Source organism: Aplysia californica, unplaced genomic scaffold, assembly GCF_000002075.1.
Source record: "Aplysia californica isolate F4 #8 unplaced genomic scaffold, AplCal3.0 scaffold00020, whole genome shotgun sequence".
NCBI classification, from domain to species: Eukaryota; Metazoa; Mollusca; class Gastropoda; order Aplysiida; family Aplysiidae; genus Aplysia; species Aplysia californica.
Genome location: NW_004797290.1, coordinates 1,497,246 through 1,521,972, shown reverse-complemented (window position 1 = coordinate 1,521,972; position 24,727 = coordinate 1,497,246). Strand labels below are relative to the sequence as shown.

Genomic DNA, 24,727 nt, shown 5'->3' with positions numbered 1-24,727 from the left:
CTTGTATAGATTGAGACCAAAGTAGAGCATGTGGTGTGCCCAGGAGGAACATCTTACTGCCCTGATGGAACCACCTGTTGTCAACTTGCTTCTGGACAGTATGGCTGCTGTCCATTGCCACAGGTATGTTGTGTTTCCTCAAAATAATGTTGTCTACCTTCCCTGGCCACTGATGTGGTAGAAATAGAAGCTTGTAGTTTTTGCCATACTGTACAGTTTGGTTTTGGCTGGTTTCATCGATCTCTATGGTAATATTTCTCTAATTATATATGCTTGGTTATTATAATAATTTGTACATTATAGAATTTACCAATATTGCATCATGTACAATATCAAACCTATGCAGACAGTCAATACACCATGGCGCATTTACATTGGATGCTACTGTGTATGATGTACCGATGATATTGGAGAATAAGGGGTCAGTCTATCTGAAGTATGCCCAATGTAGAACTTGCAGTCCCTCATACAGGGAGCACAAGTTTAGCTTGCACCCTCCCACTTTTTGTGTTATGGGAATTTTGTCTTATGCTCTTTTTCCTGAATTACTAGCAAGCAATGTCCTGGTGAAGTATTTGTATTACTTGGCTGGGAGATAGACTGAAGTCTCACACAAACTTTTAAGCTTTTAACTGATCATGCTTGCAGAGCAGTTTTTCTTACTTGATAGAACTATTGAAACGTTGTGTTCTTTTTCCACTATATAATCATTATGCTGTGTCCAACTTTATGGCACATTTGGAATTTGGTTTTTTGGTTAATTTTTTTAAGGCTACATGCTGCTCTGACCATCTTCACTGCTGCCCCAACGGCTACAAGTGTGATGTTGCTCATGGAAAATGCCTCAGGGGTGGAGATGTTCTTTCTTGGTTCAACAAGGAACCTGCCACTGAGGTAAGAATGATAAAATCAGTGCTGTAGATGTTTACATAGTGGAAATTGCTTTAGCCTTTTGAACTTTTAAAAGTTCTATCCGTTTGATTGTGTGAAAAACTGGAATTCCTCAGTAGTTCGTCCCATTTTGTATAATTGATGTATATGTTAATAAGTGTGAATTCTGTTGAAACAGGGTGCATGCTTTAAAAAATGAGAAATGATTCTTGTTGTTTACGTAGCATAATAATTTACTGTGTTGTTGGCAGAATATTATGCCATTACAAATACTTGTGGTTGTTGGATTTCATATTTTGTTTCAGTCACATCGTCTATATTTGCTAGAATCAATACTAGATGTACATGTGTCAGGACGTGGTGAAATCAAGCGCTTTGGGGCATATGGACTTAATGGTATCATCTTAAAGCTTGTTTATTGTCTTGCTTTGAAAAAACAATTACTGATCCATCTTCAATAAAAGTCCAGATATTTTGGATTGAAGAAGTTGAGGGTCATGTGGTTTCGGAGGTAAAATTAGCAAGAAAATAGCCACCAAAGTTGGGTGACATTTAAAGCTTGAAAGTCCTCGTAAACTGTAAATTTATATTTTTTGTACCTTTAATCAACATTTTAAAGTTAAAGTGATTAGCCTTAGCAAAAAAATAACAATTTGATAAAAGTTGCCAAATGGTAAGAAAAATGCTGTTTTCTTTACTTTCATTATTTTTACAAGCGCCTGATTTCACCACGACACCTCACAAATGTGTTTAACTGGAAAAAAAAAATGTTTCTATTTTTATAAATGTTCCAACATTTTAATAGGTAGAGGGCTTATGCATAGGAAAACTTTTTAAAGATTTTGTACTGATTTTGAAGTCATGATAAGAACATGCACAGCAGCAGACCCCTTAACAGTTTTGCATAGCATCCAGATCCTAAGTATGTGGGTCATATAATGTTTTTGTATCTGTGATCATGATTGGGTTTTTTTTTCTTCCTTGTATAGATTGAGACCAAAGTAGAGCATGTGGTGTGCCCAGGAGGAACATCTTACTGCCCTGATGGAACCACCTGTTGTCAACTTGCTTCTGGACAGTATGGCTGCTGTCCATTGCCACAGGTATGTTGTGTTTCCTCAAAATAATGTTGTCTACCTTCCCTGGCCACTGATGTGGTAGAAATAGAAGCTTGTAGTTTTTGCCATACTGTACAGTTTGGTTTTGGCTGGTTTCATCGATCTCTATGGTAATATTTCTCTAATTATATATGCTTGGTTATTATAATAATTTGTACATTATAGAATTTACCAATATTGCATCATGTACAATATCAAACCTATGCAGACAGTCAATACACCATGGCGCATTTACATTGGATGCTACTGTGTATGATGTACCGATGATATTGGAGAATAAGGGGTCAGTCTATCTGAAGTATGCCCAATGTAGAACTTGCAGTCCCTCATACAGGGAGCACAAGTTTAGCTTGCACCCTCCCACTTTTTGTGTTATGGGAATTTTGTCTTATGCTCTTTTTCCTGAATTACTAGCAAGCAATGTCCTGGTGAAGTATTTGTATTACTTGGCTGGGAGATAGACTGAAGTCTCACACAAACTTTTAAGCTTTTAACTGATCATGCTTGCAGAGCAGTTTTTCTTACTTGATAGAACTATTGAAACGTTGTGTTCTTTTTCCACTATATAATCATTATGCTGTGTCCAACTTTATGGCACATTTGGAATTTGGTTTTTTGGTTAATTTTTTTAAGGCTACATGCTGCTCTGACCATCTTCACTGCTGCCCCAACGGCTACAAGTGTGATGTTGCTCATGGAAAATGCCTCAGGGGTGGAGATGTTCTCTCTTGGTTCAACAAGGAACCTGCCACTGAGGTGAGAATGACAAAATCAGTGCTGCTAGGTCTTTTCATTGTGAAAATTGCTGTAACCTTTTAAACTTTTAGAAGGTCTATCAGTTTTGTTGTTTGAAAAACTTGGCTTTCTCAGTAGTGCGTCCTATTCATATAATTACCACATAATATGTTTATAAGTGCAATTCTCTTCAAACAGACTGCTTACTTATAATTGATAAATTTTTCTTTTTGTTTATATGGCAACATATTTTACTTGTTATTGTGAGAATATCAAGCCTTTACAAATATTTGCTATTGTTAAATTTTGTATTTTGTTTCAATCACATCATAAATATGTTTTGCTTGAAAAAAATCTTTCTGTTTTTGTTAATGCTTTGACAGTTCCTATTGAATAGGGCCTTAAGTATGACAAGATTTCTGAAATATTTTGTAGATTCTATTGATTTTGAGGTTTTTGTGAGAAAATGTGCACCGCAGAAAGATCCCTAAATGGTTTTTGTTTAGCATCTAGACCCAAGTGTGAGGTTTATGTCTTGTATACATCAGTAAGAGCGATACAAAAGTCTGCATTACAACTAACGTGCAAGGAAATGTTTTGAAGATAATATTTTCACTGGAAAACACTCTTTAAGTATAGGATGCCTTTCAAAAGATTTTGAGATCTTTGTGAGAATATGCACTGCAGCAGACTCCTTATCTGTTCTGGTTAGCATGCAGACCCAGAGTATGTGGATCATATCGTGATTTGTGTCAGTGATCATCACTGGGGGTTTTTTCTGCCATGTATAGATTGAGACCAAAGTAGAGCATGTGGTGTGCCCAGGAGGAACATCTTACTGCCCTGATGGAACCACCTGTTGTCAACTTGCTTCTGGACAGTATGGCTGCTGTCCTTTGCCACAGGTATGTTGTGTTTCCTCAAAATAAAGCTGACTACTTGTTCTGGCCCCTGACATTGACCACTGACGTGATAGTAGTAGAAGCTTTCAGTTCTTGACAGTTTGGTTTGGTTGGTTTCATTGATACCCTATAGGAATATTTCACTTACCATATATAGTTAAATTAATTTATACAAAATAGAATAGACCAATATTGCATAATTTACAATATCAAACCTACCCATCCAGTCAATACACAATGGCACGTTTACATTAGATGGTGTTATGTATGATGTACAGTTGATGTGGGAAAATAAGAAGTCAGTCCATCTGAAGCTAAATTATGGAAATTTTGTCATCAGCTTTTTTTTTTCTGAATAACTAGCAAGCAATGTCTTTGTAAAGTATTGGTATTTTTTTGCTGTGAGATAGATTGAAATTTCACACAAACTTTGAAACTTTCAATTGATCATGCTTGCACAGCAGTTTTTCCTTACATGATGGTACTGTTAAAATATTGCAATCTTTTTCCACTATATGAATCATCGTTCATTATCCAACTTCATGGTATGATTTGAATTTGTTTTTTCACCATTATCCTAAGGCTACATGCTGCTCTGACCATCTTCACTGCTGCCCCAACGGCTACAAGTGTGATGTTGCTCATGGAAAATGCCTCAGGGGTGGAGATGTTCTTTCTTGGTTCAACAAGGAACCTGCCACTGAGGTAAGAATGATAAAATCAGTGCTGTAGATGTTTACATAGTGGAAATTGCTTTAGCCTTTTGAACTTTTAAAAGTTCTATCCGTTTGATTGTGTGAAAAACTGGAATTCCTCAGTAGTTCGTCCCATTTTGTATAATTGATGTATATGTTAATAAGTGTGAATTCTGTTGAAACAGGGTGCTTGCTTTAAAAAATGAGAAATGATTCTTGTTGTTTACGTAGCATAATAATTTACTGTGTTGTTGGCAGAATATTATGCCATTACAAATACTTGTGGTTGTTGGATTTCATATTTTGTTTCAGTCACATCGTCTATATTTGCTAGAATCAATACTAGATGTACATGTGTCAGGACGTGGTGAAATCAAGCGCTTTGGGGCATATGGACTTAATGGTATCATCTTAAAGCTTGTTTATTGTCTTGCTTTGAAAAAACAATTACTGATCCATCTTCAATAAAAGTCCAGATATTTTGGATTGAAGAAGTTGAGGGTCATGTGGTTTCGGAGGTAAAATTAGCAAGAAAATAGCCACCAAAGTTGGGTGACATTTAAAGCTTGAAAGTCCTCGTAAACTGTAAATTTATATTTTTTGTACCTTTAATCAACATTTTAAAGTTAAAGTGATTAGCCTTAGCAAAAAAATAACAATTTGATAAAAGTTGCCAAATGGTAAGAAAAATGCTGTTTTCTTTACTTTCATTATTTTTACAAGCGCCTGATTTCACCACGACACCTCACAAATGTGTTTAACTGGAAAAAAAAAATGTTTCTATTTTTATAAATGTTCCAACATTTTAATAGGTAGAGGGCTTATGCATAGGAAAACTTTTTAAAGATTTTGTACTGATTTTGAAGTCATGATAAGAACATGCACAGCAGCAGACCCCTTAACAGTTTTGCATAGCATCCAGATCCTAAGTATGTGGGTCATATAATGTTTTTGTATCTGTGATCATGATTGGGTTTTTTTTTCTTCCTTGTATAGATTGAGACCAAAGTAGAGCATGTGGTGTGCCCAGGAGGAACATCTTACTGCCCTGATGGAACCACCTGTTGTCAACTTGCTTCTGGACAGTATGGCTGCTGTCCATTGCCACAGGTATGTTGTGTTTCCTCAAAATAATGTTGTCTACCTTCCCTGGCCACTGATGTGGTAGAAATAGAAGCTTGTAGTTTTTGCCATACTGTACAGTTTGGTTTTGGCTGGTTTCATCGATCTCTATGGTAATATTTCTCTAATTATATATGCTTGGTTATTATAATAATTTGTACATTATAGAATTTACCAATATTGCATCATGTACAATATCAAACCTATGCAGACAGTCAATACACCATGGCGCATTTACATTGGATGCTACTGTGTATGATGTACCGATGATATTGGAGAATAAGGGGTCAGTCTATCTGAAGTATGCCCAATGTAGAACTTGCAGTCCCTCATACAGGGAGCACAAGTTTAGCTTGCACCCTCCCACTTTTTGTGTTATGGGAATTTTGTCTTATGCTCTTTTTCCTGAATTACTAGCAAGCAATGTCCTGGTGAAGTATTTGTATTACTTGGCTGGGAGATAGACTGAAGTCTCACACAAACTTTTAAGCTTTTAACTGATCATGCTTGCAGAGCAGTTTTTCTTACTTGATAGAACTATTGAAACGTTGTGTTCTTTTTCCACTATATAATCATTATGCTGTGTCCAACTTTATGGCACATTTGGAATTTGGTTTTTTGGTTAATTTTTTTAAGGCTACATGCTGCTCTGACCATCTTCACTGCTGCCCCAACGGCTACAAGTGTGATGTTGCTCATGGAAAATGCCTCAGGGGTGGAGATGTTCTTTCTTGGTTCAACAAGGAACCTGCCACTGAGGTAAGAATGATAAAATCAGTGCTGTAGATGTTTACATAGTGGAAATTGCTTTAGCCTTTTGAACTTTTAAAAGTTCTATCCGTTTGATTGTGTGAAAAACTGGAATTCCTCAGTAGTTCGTCCCATTTTGTATAATTGATGTATATGTTAATAAGTGTGAATTCTGTTGAAACAGGGTGCATGCTTTAAAAAATGAGAAATGATTCTTGTTGTTTACGTAGCATAATAATTTACTGTGTTGTTGGCAGAATATTATGCCATTACAAATACTTGTGGTTGTTGGATTTCATATTTTGTTTCAGTCACATCGTCTATATTTGCTAGAATCAATACTAGATGTACATGTGTCAGGACGTGGTGAAATCAAGCGCTTTGGGGCATATGGACTTAATGGTATCATCTTAAAGCTTGTTTATTGTCTTGCTTTGAAAAAACAATTACTGATCCATCTTCAATAAAAGTCCAGATATTTTGGATTGAAGAAGTTGAGGGTCATGTGGTTTCGGAGGTAAAATTAGCAAGAAAATAGCCACCAAAGTTGGGTGACATTTAAAGCTTGAAAGTCCTCGTAAACTGTAAATTTATATTTTTTGTACCTTTAATCAACATTTTAAAGTTAAAGTGATTAGCCTTAGCAAAAAAATAACAATTTGATAAAAGTTGCCAAATGGTAAGAAAAATGCTGTTTTCTTTACTTTCATTATTTTTACAAGCGCCTGATTTCACCACGACACCTCACAAATGTGTTTAACTGGAAAAAAAAAATGTTTCTATTTTTATAAATGTTCCAACATTTTAATAGGTAGAGGGCTTATGCATAGGAAAACTTTTTAAAGATTTTGTACTGATTTTGAAGTCATGATAAGAACATGCACAGCAGCAGACCCCTTAACAGTTTTGCATAGCATCCAGATCCTAAGTATGTGGGTCATATAATGTTTTTGTATCTGTGATCATGATTGGGTTTTTTTTTCTTCCTTGTATAGATTGAGACCAAAGTAGAGCATGTGGTGTGCCCAGGAGGAACATCTTACTGCCCTGATGGAACCACCTGTTGTCAACTTGCTTCTGGACAGTATGGCTGCTGTCCATTGCCACAGGTATGTTGTGTTTCCTCAAAATAATGTTGTCTACCTTCCCTGGCCACTGATGTGGTAGAAATAGAAGCTTGTAGTTTTTGCCATACTGTACAGTTTGGTTTTGGCTGGTTTCATCGATCTCTATGGTAATATTTCTCTAATTATATATGCTTGGTTATTATAATAATTTGTACATTATAGAATTTACCAATATTGCATCATGTACAATATCAAACCTATGCAGACAGTCAATACACCATGGCGCATTTACATTGGATGCTACTGTGTATGATGTACCGATGATATTGGAGAATAAGGGGTCAGTCTATCTGAAGTATGCCCAATGTAGAACTTGCAGTCCCTCATACAGGGAGCACAAGTTTAGCTTGCACCCTCCCACTTTTTGTGTTATGGGAATTTTGTCTTATGCTCTTTTTCCTGAATTACTAGCAAGCAATGTCCTGGTGAAGTATTTGTATTACTTGGCTGGGAGATAGACTGAAGTCTCACACAAACTTTTAAGCTTTTAACTGATCATGCTTGCAGAGCAGTTTTTCTTACTTGATAGAACTATTGAAACGTTGTGTTCTTTTTCCACTATATAATCATTATGCTGTGTCCAACTTTATGGCACATTTGGAATTTGGTTTTTTGGTTAATTTTTTTAAGGCTACATGCTGCTCTGACCATCTTCACTGCTGCCCCAACGGCTACAAGTGTGATGTTGCTCATGGAAAATGCCTCAGGGGTGGAGATGTTCTCTCTTGGTTCAACAAGGAACCTGCCACTGAGGTGAGAATGACAAAATCAGTGCTGCTAGGTCTTTTCATTGTGAAAATTGCTGTAACCTTTTAAACTTTTAGAAGGTCTATCAGTTTTGTTGTTTGAAAAACTTGGCTTTCTCAGTAGTGCGTCCTATTCATATAATTACCACATAATATGTTTATAAGTGCAATTCTCTTCAAACAGACTGCTTACTTATAATTGATAAATTTTTCTTTTTGTTTATATGGCAACATATTTTACTTGTTATTGTGAGAATATCAAGCCTTTACAAATATTTGCTATTGTTAAATTTTGTATTTTGTTTCAATCACATCATAAATATGTTTTGCTTGAAAAAAATCTTTCTGTTTTTGTTAATGCTTTGACAGTTCCTATTGAATAGGGCCTTAAGTATGACAAGATTTCTGAAATATTTTGTAGATTCTATTGATTTTGAGGTTTTTGTGAGAAAATGTGCACCGCAGAAAGATCCCTAAATGGTTTTTGTTTAGCATCTAGACCCAAGTGTGAGGTTTATGTCTTGTATACATCAGTAAGAGCGATACAAAAGTCTGCATTACAACTAACGTGCAAGGAAATGTTTTGAAGATAATATTTTCACTGGAAAACACTCTTTAAGTATAGGATGCCTTTCAAAAGATTTTGAGATCTTTGTGAGAATATGCACTGCAGCAGACTCCTTATCTGTTCTGGTTAGCATGCAGACCCAGAGTATGTGGATCATATCGTGATTTGTGTCAGTGATCATCACTGGGGGTTTTTTCTGCCATGTATAGATTGAGACCAAAGTAGAGCATGTGGTGTGCCCAGGAGGAACATCTTACTGCCCTGATGGAACCACCTGTTGTCAACTTGCTTCTGGACAGTATGGCTGCTGTCCTTTGCCACAGGTATGTTGTGTTTCCTCAAAATAAAGCTGACTACTTGTTCTGGCCCCTGACATTGACCACTGACGTGATAGTAGTAGAAGCTTTCAGTTCTTGACAGTTTGGTTTGGTTGGTTTCATTGATACCCTATAGGAATATTTCACTTACCATATATAGTTAAATTAATTTATACAAAATAGAATAGACCAATATTGCATAATTTACAATATCAAACCTACCCATCCAGTCAATACACAATGGCACGTTTACATTAGATGGTGTTATGTATGATGTACAGTTGATGTGGGAAAATAAGAAGTCAGTCCATCTGAAGCTAAATTATGGAAATTTTGTCATCAGCTTTTTTTTTTCTGAATAACTAGCAAGCAATGTCTTTGTAAAGTATTGGTATTTTTTTGCTGTGAGATAGATTGAAATTTCACACAAACTTTGAAACTTTCAATTGATCATGCTTGCACAGCAGTTTTTCCTTACATGATGGTACTGTTAAAATATTGCAATCTTTTTCCACTATATGAATCATCGTTCACTATCCAACTTCATGGTATGATTTGAATTTGTTTTTTCACCATTATCCTAAGGCTACATGCTGCTCTGACCATCTTCACTGCTGCCCCAACGGCTACAAGTGTGATGTTGCTCATGGAAAATGCCTCAGGGGTGGAGATGTTCTTTCTTGGTTCAACAAGGAACCTGCCACTGAGGTAAGAATGATAAAATCAGTGCTGTAGATGTTTACATAGTGGAAATTGCTTTAGCCTTTTGAACTTTTAAAAGTTCTATCCGTTTGATTGTGTGAAAAACTGGAATTCCTCAGTAGTTCGTCCCATTTTGTATAATTGATGTATATGTTAATAAGTGTGAATTCTGTTGAAACAGGGTGCATGCTTTAAAAAATGAGAAATGATTCTTGTTGTTTACGTAGCATAATAATTTACTGTGTTGTTGGCAGAATATTATGCCATTACAAATACTTGTGGTTGTTGGATTTCATATTTTGTTTCAGTCACATCGTCTATATTTGCTAGAATCAATACTAGATGTACATGTGTCAGGACGTGGTGAAATCAAGCGCTTTGGGGCATATGGACTTAATGGTATCATCTTAAAGCTTGTTTATTGTCTTGCTTTGAAAAAACAATTACTGATCCATCTTCAATAAAAGTCCAGATATTTTGGATTGAAGAAGTTGAGGGTCATGTGGTTTCGGAGGTAAAATTAGCAAGAAAATAGCCACCAAAGTTGGGTGACATTTAAAGCTTGAAAGTCCTCGTAAACTGTAAATTTATATTTTTTGTACCTTTAATCAACATTTTAAAGTTAAAGTGATTAGCCTTAGCAAAAAAATAACAATTTGATAAAAGTTGCCAAATGGTAAGAAAAATGCTGTTTTCTTTACTTTCATTATTTTTACAAGCGCCTGATTTCACCACGACACCTCACAAATGTGTTTAACTGGGAAAAAAAAATGTTTCTATTTTTATAAATGTTCCAACATTTTAATAGGTAGAGGGCTTATGCATAGGAAAACTTTTTAAAGATTTTGTACTGATTTTGAAGTCATGATAAGAACATGCACAGCAGCAGACCCCTTAACAGTTTTGCATAGCATCCAGATCTTTGTCAATGCTTTTTCTGCCTTATATAGATTGAGACCAAAGTAGAGCATGTGGTGTGCCCAGGAGGAACATCTTACTGCCCTGATGGAACCACCTGTTGTCAACTTGCTTCTGGACAGTATGGCTGCTGTCCTTTGCCACAGGTATGTTATGTTTCCTCAAAATAAGGTGCTGGCTACACATGTAGTACAAATAGGAGCTTGTAGTTCTTGACGTACTGCAGATTTTGTTTTTGGTTTCTTTTAGTGATGATTATGATCCAAATGGGAATAGTTGGCTTTCCAAACACACATACATAGTTAAATTAATTCATACATACAAAATTCATACAAAAGAATTTACCGACATTATGCACAATATTACACCAATGCACAGTCACCATGCCATGGCTGATCTAAATTGATATGATACTGTGTATAATGTCACCTGTGTTTTGGAGAATAAGGAATTGGTACATTTGAGGCTTGCCGAACACGAGTTGTCGCCTCTCCTACCAGGAGCACAAGTGAAGCTTGTACCCACCCATTTTTTGTGCTATGAGGTTTTTTTTTCTTCAGTTTTTTTCTTAGCAAGCAAATGTCCTTGTAAAGGTGTACTTTACTGTGAGTTTGAAATGTCACTTAATCTCACACACAAACTTGAAAACTTTTCACTCGTCAATCTGGCACATCAGTTGTCTCTATACAATGAAGATGGGACTGTCGAAATGTTACAATATTTTTCCACACCTATGAATCATCATGCTATATCCAATTTCATGGCATGTTTTTAATTTTTTTTTACCATTGTCCTCAGGCTACATGCTGCTCTGACCATCTTCACTGCTGTCCCAACGGCTACAAGTGTGATGTTGCTCATGGAAAATGCCTCAGGGGTGGAGACATTCTATCATGGATGACCAAAAAAGTGGCCACTCCAGTGAGTAAATTCAACTTTGTAAATAAGTTGACAAGATATTCAGTTTTAATTCTTATCTGGGTTCTGATATTTTACTTTATACTTCATGTCACATTTTATTGCTTCTTTATAATGAAATAAATAGTGTGTTTTTTTCATATTACATCAAAGAAGATTTGTACCAAGGTACCTGACCTTTGTTTTTGAAAGACAAAGCACATTATATTGTGTGAGTTCTAATGTAAAGGTATTAACTTGCTGTTCCTTTAACAGAGGTTATATTTTTAAATTTCCATTTTGGTTTAGAGTAGCTTTTTCTAAAGAAAAACAAATGAGAAAATGTATGTATACTCCGATACTGTCGTTTTCCTTTTAATCAGTTCTTATGTTGCATTGCACAGATTTCTCCCAAAGCTGAGGTAGACCGTGTAGTGTGCCCAGGAGGATCTTCCTTCTGTCCCGATGGAAGCACCTGTTGTCAGCTGTCTTCTGGACAATATGGCTGCTGTCCTCGACCATCGGTAATTTTTTCTGATTGAGTAAATACGTTTAACATGAACTGTGATAGGCTGGCTTGTGTTGTGCATAGTCAAAATTGTTGAAAATGGTCTCCCATTGTCAAAGAGAAAAGTGGTTGTCTTAAACAGGTGGGCATCTTGAACGGTGTTATTAAAATAGAGAAAAAAATGCAGTGGGGGAAGTGGTTGTATTTGGATCTTTTAGGAGATGGGCTGCTTTGACCCTACATGTCATTGCCAACATGAGCTGAATAGCATACGCTTCTTTGTAGATTGGCAGAAACACTTTTAAATACCTCCCAACGTGGGAATTGAACTTGCGTCTTCTACGTGCAACAATGAAAAGCCTAACCATTTCACCACAGATGCTGACATTCAAAGATTAGTCAGTACATGGGGCAAATATTTAACAGGTGGATGACAACTGTGCCATGTTTTCATGGGAAGTGAGATGCCTAGTAAGCAGTGTAGACATAAATCCTGAGATGTAAAAGATTGTTGGTACTGTTTTGATGTACCGCTGTTTGCACACAGGACGGTGTTTGTCATATTATTGTGTATCAACCTCTATTTGAGAATGTTAAATGGAGGTTTTGTCCCACTTCATATTATTTATAAACTACTTGCTGAAATAGATACTGCTGCGACAGATATAAAACATGACTGGTCTGAGCAATTTTTGCTGTCGATGTTATGGTCAGTTATCCTTCCTATTTTTACACATTAATTTACTCTTAATGTATTTGACGTACTTCTGTTGATGGCTTCATAGCTCTTCTTTCTTGTTTCTGAAATTTTGTAAACTTGCACAGTTGAAATTGTCAAAGACAGCTACCCATTGCCAAGGACAAAAATGGCCATCTTAGACAGGTGGCTGTCTCTTACATTTCATTTTAATGATTTTAAAAAAAAAAAGGAGGGAGGATATGGGAAGTGGCAGGTAATTGTCTTATAGTGGTGGCTGTTACAGCTGGTTTGATAGTAGGCTATTTACAAAAAACACCTCTCGTTGAAAATTTGATATTCAACGTCTCTTAATGATTCATAAAATCTGATATGCTGCAGAAGCTGTTGAAAATTCTCACTTTATCGTAACCATGGAAAACCTGTATTCTTTGCTCAGGCTACATGTTGCTCTGACCATCTTCACTGCTGCCCCAACGGCTACAAGTGTGATGTTGCTCATGGAAAATGCATCAGGGGTGGAGACATTCTCTCTTGGTTCGACAAGGAACCTGCCACTGAGGTACCAAAATATTACTTACTCTTGCTTCAATTCATTTATGATGATATGTGTTGTTTGCAACGGAAGTTAATTTTGTGTGAATGATGTTATGGATTTTCTTCTTTGGCAGAACAATGACATTGATGTGTTTCTTAAATTTTCACGCCTTTGAAGTGGAAGTTTTTCTTTTTTCTGGGTTTTCCTTTTCATGAAGGGTGTTGTATTTAAAAAATACACCGAAAACCCCCCCAAAAAGTACACATACTTGGTTGTAGGACCACTGGTTGGTTCTACTTCTTTACAGTACCTCTGTTTTGTTTGTCTGTCTTGGTTTTCCTCCGGTCATTAATTACAGTAGTCTCCGCCTAAGATCCCGGTGCTCGGGAGCAAGGAAAATGCGGGACCTTAGCCGATGAACCCAGGGAAGAATCTACGGTGACCCATGTTAAGGCTCAAATTGGTAAAATGTTCTCCCTCCGCTCGAAAATGAACTGACGTGCCCCTTGGGTGGATTTATGACATATGGCGAATAAAGAGTAGTTAACTAATTGGCCTATCACAGTACATAGTGACATGAGGCGTGCCATTTTCACTTATTTTCCTATCGTGAGTCTCAAGATCTACGCTTATCCCTCCTCTTTACCTGTCGAAAATTTATAGCCTTCCTTCTCTGACCAAGTTCCCTTGTCTTTGTCGTTACGCACCATTACGTTGTGACCACAAAAATAAAAATTCAGTCTGTCACGCAAACTCAGGAATAGAGAAAACTGCTGCATTGGTCAGGGAAGAGTTCACAGCACGATGTGATCCCACCTGGAGCGAAGGCTGATCTTTGACACTACGGCCAGTTCATTGATCTCAACTTTTCACTCTTGGTTGATCGGTTGTGCCCACCCGGGTGTTTGCTCCATAAATTATGATCAGAAATGCGGGATCTTTGCCAAATGTTTACCTTCAGAGTGGATCAGAGCGGGATCTTAGGGGTGACTTTTGTATAGCAAAAATTCTGTTTTCTTAAAACAGCGGGATCTTTAGTGAACCGGGATCGTAAGCGGTGGGATCTTAGGCAGAGACTACTGTATTGTGTCAGTGTGCTTACTGTTCCCTCTGTGAAAAGAAGTTTACATTAAAATGAGATATCAAGCTTGATAAGAAAAATAAAGATCTGTGTCTTTTTTTATGAAGAATACCATTCGTCATGTTAAGCAATCTGTCAGGCTCTAATTTATTCTGAAGAGAACTAAGTGAATATTTGAAATGTTTCAGATTGCCCCCAAACCTGAGGTAGAGCATGTGGTGTGCCCAGGAGGAACATCTTACTGCCCTGATGGAACCACCTGTTGTCAACTTGCTTCTGGACAATATGGCTGCTGTCCATTGCCATCAGTGAGTTCAAAATTCAATGACATATATTTTCTAGTTGATATATATGTTAGAATGGTTTTTATCATATATATCAAATCTATTAAGACTGTACATTCCAACTCGTAGTTTAAGGTCATCAGCTGACAAAAAGAAATTTATTTTACCATCTATGAAACTTAAAACAACGGGTGAAAGGGCTTTTCAATACCAAGGCCCCAAAATCTGGAATGCTTTACCAAGTACTTTGAGAGAGATCACATCTTTTGATTCATTCGAATGTCAGCTGAAGTCGTTTCTGTTTTTAAATTAATGAGATGAATATTTGGAATAATTTTCTTTAGTGAGAACACAACGATTTATTTTACTGTTGTATGTTGTACGGTATTGTAAAGCGCTCAGAGCCTGAGTACTTTATTCGGGATTGAGCGCTATATAAATGTCATTTATTATAATTATTAGAAAGGATTTTCGCTTTAAAGTTAACTTGTTTTATTCTTTATGCGTTTTGATTTAACTCTTTGCTGTCCAACCCGGTCTTATCTTGCTGTTAGAAAATGCCGTCTCAGAGTTCAACACGGCTGAAACACACACATTGTTGCTCCCACAATGGTTCCTCAATTGTCAGCTTGACTCTGACAAAAATAGATCAATGGCATTAAGCTGTAGCTTTACTGTAAAGCTTGCATCAACAGGGAACATTCTCTTTTACACTGGAAAGCCACTATGTGCACAAGAAATTGAACAGATGGTGGGTGGACATTTTTGGCGAGGAATGAGAACAGAAAAAGGACCCTTATTTGTCTGTGCTTGTTATTCTGTGCAACAAATTATAAGATGAAGAAATCTGAGTTAGACTTTTTTATGTTTTTGCCCAGGCTACATGCTGCTCTGACCATCTTCACTGCTGCCCCAACGGCTACAAGTGTGATGTTGCTCATGGAAAATGCATCAGGGGTGGAGATGTTCTCTCTTGGTTCAACAAGGAACCTGCAACTCCTGTGAGTTTTTTCTGCTCTATATTGATGGCATTAGCAAACAATGTAGAAGTTTTAGAATCCAGCTCACATGTCTCAGAAACTGGAGATACAAACTTGGAAAGCAGACACTGTTGCTCCGTAGCAAATGATTCATAAATGCCAGCAGCTTGTGTTTGACCTGTTGCCATACAAGTCAATAGCTTGCACTTTATCTCGGAACCGTGATTATTGTTTGCCCTGTTTTTTAACTGAAATGAGATGGACTCCTTCCTAGTGTAGGAGTCTGTATTAGAGCAGTGCCCATTTGATTTTGCTATTCAACATTCAAGATTGTTGCCCTATTCACAGCTATTTGAAGCCATTCGAATGGCGTATGTTTTTTTAAATTCGATAAATGATTTTTATTTAATTTTTCTCAACCCGTCATAAAGTTATAGGTCTATATCACTGCGTTAAATACGAGTTGAAGTTGATGATTACTAGACAGAATGATAAGTGGAGCCAACAAGAGTTATGAAATTTGTCTCTAAGAAGTATTCACTACTATTTAATATTCAATAGTCACACAGCTTTTTGCTCAAAGATTTCGTTTCAGAGATTTAAACTTTCTTTTACCTTGCTTTGCAGCTTTTTTGAGTAGAGTATGTGCCCACTTCACCAGTTTCAATTTATAAAAAGTAGAAAGTTCCCAATATGAGAACTAGTGACTGGTAAAGCGTTGAGTATATGTTTTGTTGTTCCTTGCTCAGTGACTCATCAGGCTATATGCTTCTCTGACTTCAGGTATTGCTGCCCTAATGGCTTCTGATGTGACCTGATCCAGTAGACCTGTGTGACGGGAGACCAGATCACCTCTTGGCTCAGCAAGACACCTGCCACATTGCTGTGGAATGTGTCGCACTCATTGGGGCTAATTTAATTAGTTAGCAATCATTTGTATATATGTTTTTTTGTTTTTGACTTCACAAAAAAAGATGTGTTTGCTTTTATTTTTAAACTGTAATTTGTATGTGTTGTCTTTGTCCATTGATTCTAAAACAATTTTTTAATACAATCATGTATATTTGACACTGCTGAGTATATAGATGAAGCAGAAGTTTGAAAGATATTTGAACAATTGTGCAAGATGACTGTGGACAATATATTTTTACAACAAAGATAACAATTCCTCTTAACAACACCCATTGATGCCTGAAAATTTAGTGTGAGACTGTTCAGCAGGCAGCTCAACTATATTTATATATTAGTGTGTATTCCTTGTGTCACAGACTCGGTGAAATGTGCTATACTTATTGTTGCTCATTGAGTTTTTCATCACAAATTGGAATGAATCTGATTTGGTGTAGATTGTCATCTCTTATTTAATTATCATGACTAACATTCCATTTCATTGTGAAGTTTGTTCTCCCTTCATGTGATGTGCTATGTGAAAATGACAGTTCTTATTTTGCGTTTTAATGTCACACGTTAAATCTGTGTAGCCTACTTTTTGTGTTAGTTGCTTTTGAAATTAAAGGACTCATTATGAAGATATTGATGAATGTAGGTTTTTTTCAAACTTTTATAATTCTCTTTTCCATTTCTTTGGGAAGATCGTTCTTCCTTAAAGTTGTTTATTATAGAAGTCATGGTGCTTTTGATTCAAAGTTCTTTTTTTCTTTCCTGTGTTTTCGCTCACATGGCAATATTACAGCTGAGTACTTTTGTTATATTTCTTTGAAATTCAATGACTCAATACAAAGATATTGATAACTGTAGATTTTTCATACTTCTATAATTCTCTTGGCTCTTGCGTATAGCTCAGGGGACTGGTTTCTCCTTGTACATTCTGGCTACATATTGAATAAGAACTAGGAAGTCTCTTGTGGACAGGAAGACTGGATGACTGCTTTTGGTTTACAAGTGAGGATTGTTGAAAAAATGCTTATATTCTGTCCAATAGAAAAGTGTCATAAGTGTGTATGTGTATGCTTTTTAAAATCTTCAGACTTCATGATTCAATGAGATTTAATGAGCAACAATTAAATGAATGATGCTTTTTCAACAGTGTGCAGATTTATTCATTTATTGATAGAAATGGTTGTAGTAGTAGTAGCATATACCTGCATATTGCCTTAGGGTGGGGGGGTAACTGGATCAGTGGTGGTCCATTACCGTAATTTCTTTCTGTAGAATGTGTCTAAAGGAGAGTACGAAGCGTTCAGTTAAAACTGACAGCTATCAGTTCTTTCTGTGAAAAGAAAATGATACATGATGTTATCCTGGTAAAAATACTTTATTTTTGTGAATTTCATCGGCTGGACGCACAAAAATCAGGTCTATGGCCCGCCAACAATAAGATCTTCGTTTTTAAACTTACTGAAAACTACTTCCTATCCGAAAAATAACATAGAAATTTGAAACCAGCTTATCAAAATTGGAGTTGAAAGAACATGACTAGAGAGCAGAAGAGGAGGTGAATGTAGAAAATTGTTTTTAAATTTTTGGCATTGTCAGGTTTCAAACCTTGGACCTGTTGAATAAGAGGAATAGATCATGAGAGCCCACAGTTCTTTATGAGAGTGAGGCCTAGACATTAAGAAGAAAGATAAAAATAGGTACCTAGTAGTAGAAACGTTGTTACACAGAAGACTGCTTCAGGTTAAATGGATAGAGATAGAGAAAACTAAAAGTGACCTGAAAGAACCTGGTCTCACAAACAGAGGCATCAAATAGACCTGATAACAACTGTGCTTCAGGGCAAAGTAAAGGCAAAGAGAATATAAGAGAAGACCTATATCATATACTGAAAGCGTAAAATCTGACAGTTGCCAACAACTTCATGAACTAATACTAGTAATACAGAGTGCAGGGAAGATGGAGAACTTTTGTGGCAAGGAATGGGGCACTAGCGGGGAAACATTTTGAAAAATGGAAATGCTCTGCACAAATGCTATTTATCATTATTAATAACGAGCTGGGTAACCCGTTCGATGAGCGGGCTAAAAAAAATCGATCCTCAAGTCATTGTGGAACCAGTATGCACTGTTTGGGAACGGAACTCTCACTTGTTTACAATGGCGTCTTAAGAAGGTGAACTTTCCCAAGATTAGATCTAAACGAAACTAATGAAAAACTGAAAATTAAACTACAGTGACTTCAGACTCCATATTATAACTGTGCACTCTTTAACTTTAAATGACTCTGAACCACCATTAATTTTGTCAAATTTGAAAGTTCAGTGGTTGGGAAGTTTTTCGCAACCAAAGTGACGAACTTTCACAAATATAATATTATTATATCACAAGATTTGACTTTCCTTGAAGTCTAAAATTTGACTTTCATCGAAGCATTTGCACATTACCCTTTGCACATTACCCCTCTGGTTTACTAAGCAGAAATATGGAAAAGCAACAAGCACACATATAATTTATAATATACAAAAAGCATGAACAAAAATAAAGGCGTAGGAAAACTTTAATTTCATGAAATATGTCAAAGCAAAGCCGAGATGATAAATAATTCAAGTCCACATATAATTTTTATTTTAACGTCATTCATATCATTGCATGCTGACTATAGCTTTAAAACCTTTCACTCTGAATCATGTATGATAAAAACAAAATGACATTTTCATCATGAGCAGTAAAACTTCTAAATACATACTACCAAGAGTCCAAGACAAAATACAGTCGAACCTGTGTAAGACGGCCACCCATTGTCAAGGAGAAAAGTGGCCGCATAAGACAAGTGGCCATCTTAGGCAGGAATTATCAAGATGAAGAAAACAAACCATTTCTTTCTGAGGTCTCAACCAAAGGTAGCCGCAAAGTTATTGTTGTTGTTTTCGCTGGGTTTTTTTTTCTTTTGTTGCTGCTTTTGGGCAAGGATGACAATAAAACTAAATGTGTCAGACAAGGCAGACCAAGTGCAATGGTAAAACAAACAAATGGGTCGCTACCACTCAGAGAACGAGCAACATTTCTGTTACAAGTTCTTGTTGACGTCCATTGTTACTTTGTTACAGACTGGGTAAATAGTGACCACTCATCTCACGTACGATTTGTGTACGAGCTCTGGACGGGGCTTATGGGTTATGAGGGATCACACGCTTACGCTGTGTGATTTTGAGGGAAAAAAACACTAAATTTAAGCTTAGAAGCAAGGGTGACTATTCATGCTATTCGAATACCATGAGAGGATAGGTTTTTAAAACTTACATTAATACGAGTCTATCAGCGGCATTTGAGATTCAATATTGACTAATCACACCACCACTATTCACCCAATGATTCTGAGCTCAGTGTGTGCCTACCTCTTCACGTATCGCAGCTGCTGTTTGCACAGCTCTCGGGTGATGACACACTGTTCAGTGTTCTAAATCTAAAACATAGGCGACAATGATATGAGCGCATGGGGGAGGGGATATAGGATGGGATAATAAAAAGAGGTGAACACTCGGCCAGCACACCTAAATACTCATTATCTCTCATTTCCCTGGTTCCTGCCATTCCCCCATCACACCTAGTCCTACCACAACTACCCACCCAGTGAGACTAACAGATCCCATGAGTGTGGTGGCTGGCTGACCTTTTTTTGGTTTTCTTTCAAATCACAACTGTAGGTCTCCTAACCCTGCACATCACGTAGCCATTCGCTGGCGTCACATTAATATTTACACCTAATGCTTAGAATTTTGAATGGGGAGCACAGTATGCCAGTCTATGCAAAAACCATTCACTGCCCTTCGAAGCAATGGTCTCTTGAGCTGTTCCTTGTGAGACTGACTACTCACATTATATTATTATAGTCTAACGCTTTGAATTTCGAAAGAGGCCAGGGGAGCTCAGAGTGCCAGCCTACGCAAAACCACCCGCTACACTTTGAAGCAATGATCTCACGGTGTGAGACAAGAACCTCATTAACTTAAAGGCATGTTTAATAACTCCTGTTGGCTCCACTTACCACTCAGTCCCGTAATCATCAGCTACAAATTTGTTGGATTTACCTCCGTGAATAGTGTGTGCAGGGAACAGCGAAAAAAAGTTTGCTCCGAGGAGTGGTCAGGCGTGTCTCAAACCAGCTCCTCATGGAGACAATTAGCAGGAAGACCCTGAGGTGGACGCTGGAAAGGAGAGATGAGCAGCTATGGACATGTGCCGCCTGCTATGATTCTAGCTCTGGATCCAAGTAAATCCAAGTAATCCATGAATAGTTTAGATATTATTATGTTAAGCTCTCATTTTATTACCGGTTGAGAAAAATGAGACGAAAATCCATTATATTGTAAAAAATTATACAGCATTCGAATGGCTCTGCCATGCTTCGAATAACTGAATAGTGCAAAAATCGTGAATGTTGAATGGTAGAATCGAATGCACACAGCTGAACTACCAATAGGTGGCAGGTGGCACTGATGCTTCACAGACTTTCCAAGATCTAGGAGACACACGGCAGAAATATTCTATTACTATAATCTAATACTTAATAGGCCTACTAATACTTCTTTTTACTTTTCCCTAATAATAATACTACCCTAACTACAAAACGGTTCCCTGCCCGCTTACAATCGTTGGAAAAGACAACGTAAGAACAAACATGGTATGCTGTTGACGGTATCAGTGCATCAATTGGCACTGATTGATGATTGTGGAATAGAAATAAAGTCCTTTCTATGAAACAAGGGCCAAAATGAAGCCCCACTAAGCTACATTCCTTGCAGAGTAAATGCAAAACTCTTCCAACGTCCGCACACATACTCTACATCACATCCCATAGAAATAAAATTATTAGATCATCACAAAATGTTAACATTGGAACATCACCGATTTCTGTGTGGATTTGGAAAACAGCAAAAATATACAAAACTATGAACATCAAATTTATATTACAGTTACAGCAGGCGCTTTATAAAATGGGAGTCAAAAGTCAAGAAGGGAAGGGTGGGTCAAAAGCTGACCATGTGGAATAAATCACAGCTCAAAAACTACTGGCATTTTGTGGGTGTAATTTTCAAATCACACAAAATACAAATAAATCTACAAACAATTTCCACATGGATTTGTATCAATTTACTTGTACCTGAAGAATATTCTTAAACTTACTGACCCAGATATATAGTACACCATCAAACGGATGTTACAGGATGGCAAAAAGGGACCACATGATATAGCAAATAATTTTGTTTGCTTCCTTAAAAACTACTAAACACGCTTTGGTGGTGTCAGGTACAGATGGATCATCTCTACAGACACTTAATTAAATTAATTCAAATAATCTGTTGATTGTTATCACAGAGTCAGTAGGGATTTTTAAAAAAAATTCTTTCAACTCCACACTTCACTGACTGACTGACTGCATTAATTCAATTGCTAACTGCAGACAAACAAAGACCAATATATCATCACTCCACTTGAACAAACACAAGCGTTCCTTTTTTCATTGAAGAGACAAAGTCCTAGCTGTCCACTTAGACAATCAAGGATACAATGAGTTGAATCAGCTATGGGTCCAGTGGATAATGGATTTGTCGAAACTGATCATATTTTCTAGAAACACAAAAGTTGAGCAGAGAAATAAAACAATGTGGAAATAGGATGGAATAAAACATATGCATGTATATAATGTATACATGTATATTAAAATAGATATATGTGTGTGTGTGTGTGTTTTTGTGTGTGCGCGAGTGTGTGTGTTTGTGTCTGTGTACATATAGATGCACACACAATAAAGTTACATGTACATTGTATTATTATATGGTTAACTTATAAAAAACGAAACTATATTTTTGCAGTTTGATCAGAAAATTAATTTTCAAAAATTATTATATAGGCCTACCTACTATTTACTTAAATGCCAAATGCACAGTGGTAAACAGTTTTTGAAGCTTCAGTGCTCGGAAACAGCGGAATGACATCGAAACCGCAAACGTAAGGCACCACTATATGAAGTATGAAGATCTTTGAAGGATCTGATACAGAGACAGTCGTTAACATGTTGCTTGGTGAACTGTTTGCCCAGAGTACCACGGACACCCCTGGTGTACTTAGTGAAAGATGATGTCAAGAAGAGTAAAGAAAAAAAAGCTACATTTAAGCTACAAAAAAATAATATAATCAATTCTCAACCTTCTTACCAATATTAATACTATGGCCAGGTTCCCAACCCTTTGGAAACTAGCCCCTAGCACCTACAAGAACTGTGCAACCAAGCTCCCTTGGGTAAACTGCTAGCTAGATTTATATCATTGTATCATGTATGTTGAGGCATGCATTCAGTGCTCAGACGGTTATACTTAACTTAGGTTACGAGCACTCAAGCCCATGCAGTTACAAGAAAAAAAAACATTAATCCTCAATTTGAATCTTGATCTGAGCCTAAATTTGTGTCCTTTGGAGTGTCGAGCAATGGGATCTGTCGGGGTAATAAAAGGAAAAGCACATTGAGTCATTTCGTCAGAGCTCTCATTTCCAGCAAAGTATCCTGTGTGCAGTCATTTCCTACAGACAGGTGAATGGGGAGGGGGGGCTAACTTTTCCGCACACTGTCATAGTTAGCTATTGGTCAATAACTTGATTTTTTAGTTTTAGCAAGACTTATATATAGCATTGCAGCACAAATCTCAGGTCAAGTAAGTGCCAAAGATTAGAGATGATATTAGAGAGTAATACACAAAAAAGGAGGAGAGCCAAGGATGACAGATGTTTGATAGAAATAAAGGAGCGAACCACACCAGAAACATACCCCATTCACACACATCAATCCCTTTGGAGTATGACATTTTAAAGACAGATTTTTTAATGCCTCTTCAGCCCTCTCTGTGACCTCCACCAATCCTCATAATTCTATAGGGAGCTAAAGGGTATGGAGATGAAAATGACATAATGGGGCCTACTATATTACAACTCTTTCAAAACGAAAGTAACATCAGTACGAACAGTATTTCCCAGTTTTCCTTTCTTGATTTTCAGGACATAATGTTTTATGCTTTCCAAACCCATCTTCAGTAAAAAAGCACTTAAATTCCATTGATATACACACACAATGTAAACTAAAGCATATGATTTATAAGAGGAAAAAATTGGTAACATATTGCCATTAAAAGCATACCGATCACAGTATGAAATTACAAATACACCTGTCCAGCATTTCGAAGATGTGAATATGGGAAAATAATTAGCTCAACACAAAAAGTGCAGGACCATATCTGGATGTCTAGTCTGATCCATGTGTATATAGTCTACTTTTTTCGCTGATCAGTATTGGCTCTTTGTCAGTCAGCATAAAGAAGTACAACTGGGCTCGGATAACGCAAACAAGGTCTCGAAATCACGGATAAGTTGTACAAGTTGCCATTCCCCGACAGATATCTCTTTAATTTTTCGCTATATCAGTTTACCCAACTTTAATGGCTTTGATGAATACATTTTTGTCAATCCCAAATGTGTTAAAGCTATCCTTGCCCGACAGTACTCATCTAAATACGTGATTTACAAAACAGGATAATTCAAACAGATCCTTATCGAAGGCCCTTGAACTAAAGATAGAGATACAGCACAAGAACATTAATTGTAGTGCCACAAACAAAGCCTAGCTACACAAGTCAGGCAGTGTATGGTAAGGCATATGTATGGATTAATGCCCCGTTCAACACAATGAGGTCGTAATGTATTATATCAAGCTGACCCTTTGAACTTGAAGTCCATCTCCAACAGAACTGAATTAAGTGGGAGGAAAGTCACGAAAACAACCCTAGTCTGCCCTAATGGGGCATCAAACCAGGGTCACACACACAGAAGTTTTGCATAATAGTTAATACCAATCAACCAAGTTAACACCTCACAGCGGCATCACTGCCCATCTGTTTCTGCAACAAGCAAAGTACTTCTCCAAGGAAATGATTAGAGAGAAAACAATAAGCCAGCTGAAATAAGCATTCTAGAATGCTAAGCCTCATATCAAGCAGCACTTTGTCACAGGCAAGGCCTCCAGAAATTCGAGGCACCAAAGCTGTGTTGAGATATGATAGAAGCTGAGAGAAACAGCCCCAAACCTGCACAGCAGAAATAATTTGTAGGAAAGAAAAACCATTGGCATAAAATGAAAACATGTACACAGAACTGAGGCAAAAGAAATAGTTCAACAGTACCAGGAATGTGTGAATGCAGAAAAC

General features: G+C 36.9%; 1 protein-coding gene across 6 annotated transcripts in view; it reads left to right on the top strand.

The window, feature by feature from the left end:
* Positions 1-17,620, top strand: part of LOC101846478 (progranulin) — a 52,580-nt gene extending 34,960 nt beyond the window's left edge. For 4 of the 6 annotated variants that reach the window (XM_013087125.2, XM_013087121.2, XM_013087138.2 and 1 more), the window contains 19 exons: positions 10-123; positions 772-894; positions 1,881-1,994; positions 2,643-2,765; positions 3,536-3,649; positions 4,229-4,351; positions 5,338-5,451; positions 6,100-6,222; positions 7,209-7,322; positions 7,971-8,093; positions 8,864-8,977; positions 9,557-9,679; positions 10,624-10,737; positions 11,390-11,512; positions 11,893-12,012; positions 13,133-13,255; positions 14,501-14,620; positions 15,475-15,597; positions 16,360-17,620. In XM_013087125.2, coding sequence (XP_012942579.1) covers positions 10-123; positions 772-894; positions 1,881-1,994; positions 2,643-2,765; positions 3,536-3,649; positions 4,229-4,351; positions 5,338-5,451; positions 6,100-6,222; positions 7,209-7,322; positions 7,971-8,093; positions 8,864-8,977; positions 9,557-9,679; positions 10,624-10,737; positions 11,390-11,512; positions 11,893-12,012; positions 13,133-13,255; positions 14,501-14,620; positions 15,475-15,597; positions 16,360-16,374 — 2,160 coding nt within the window. In that variant the 3' untranslated portion in view covers positions 16,375-17,620. The remainder of the gene's footprint in view (positions 1-9; positions 124-771; positions 895-1,880; positions 1,995-2,642; positions 2,766-3,535; positions 3,650-4,228; positions 4,352-5,337; positions 5,452-6,099; positions 6,223-7,208; positions 7,323-7,970; positions 8,094-8,863; positions 8,978-9,556; positions 9,680-10,623; positions 10,738-11,389; positions 11,513-11,892; positions 12,013-13,132; positions 13,256-14,500; positions 14,621-15,474; positions 15,598-16,359) is intronic. The other 2 variants (XM_035972004.1, XM_005090657.3) reach the window with 2 other exon arrangements.
* The last annotated feature ends 7,107 nt before the right edge of the window (positions 17,621-24,727 follow it).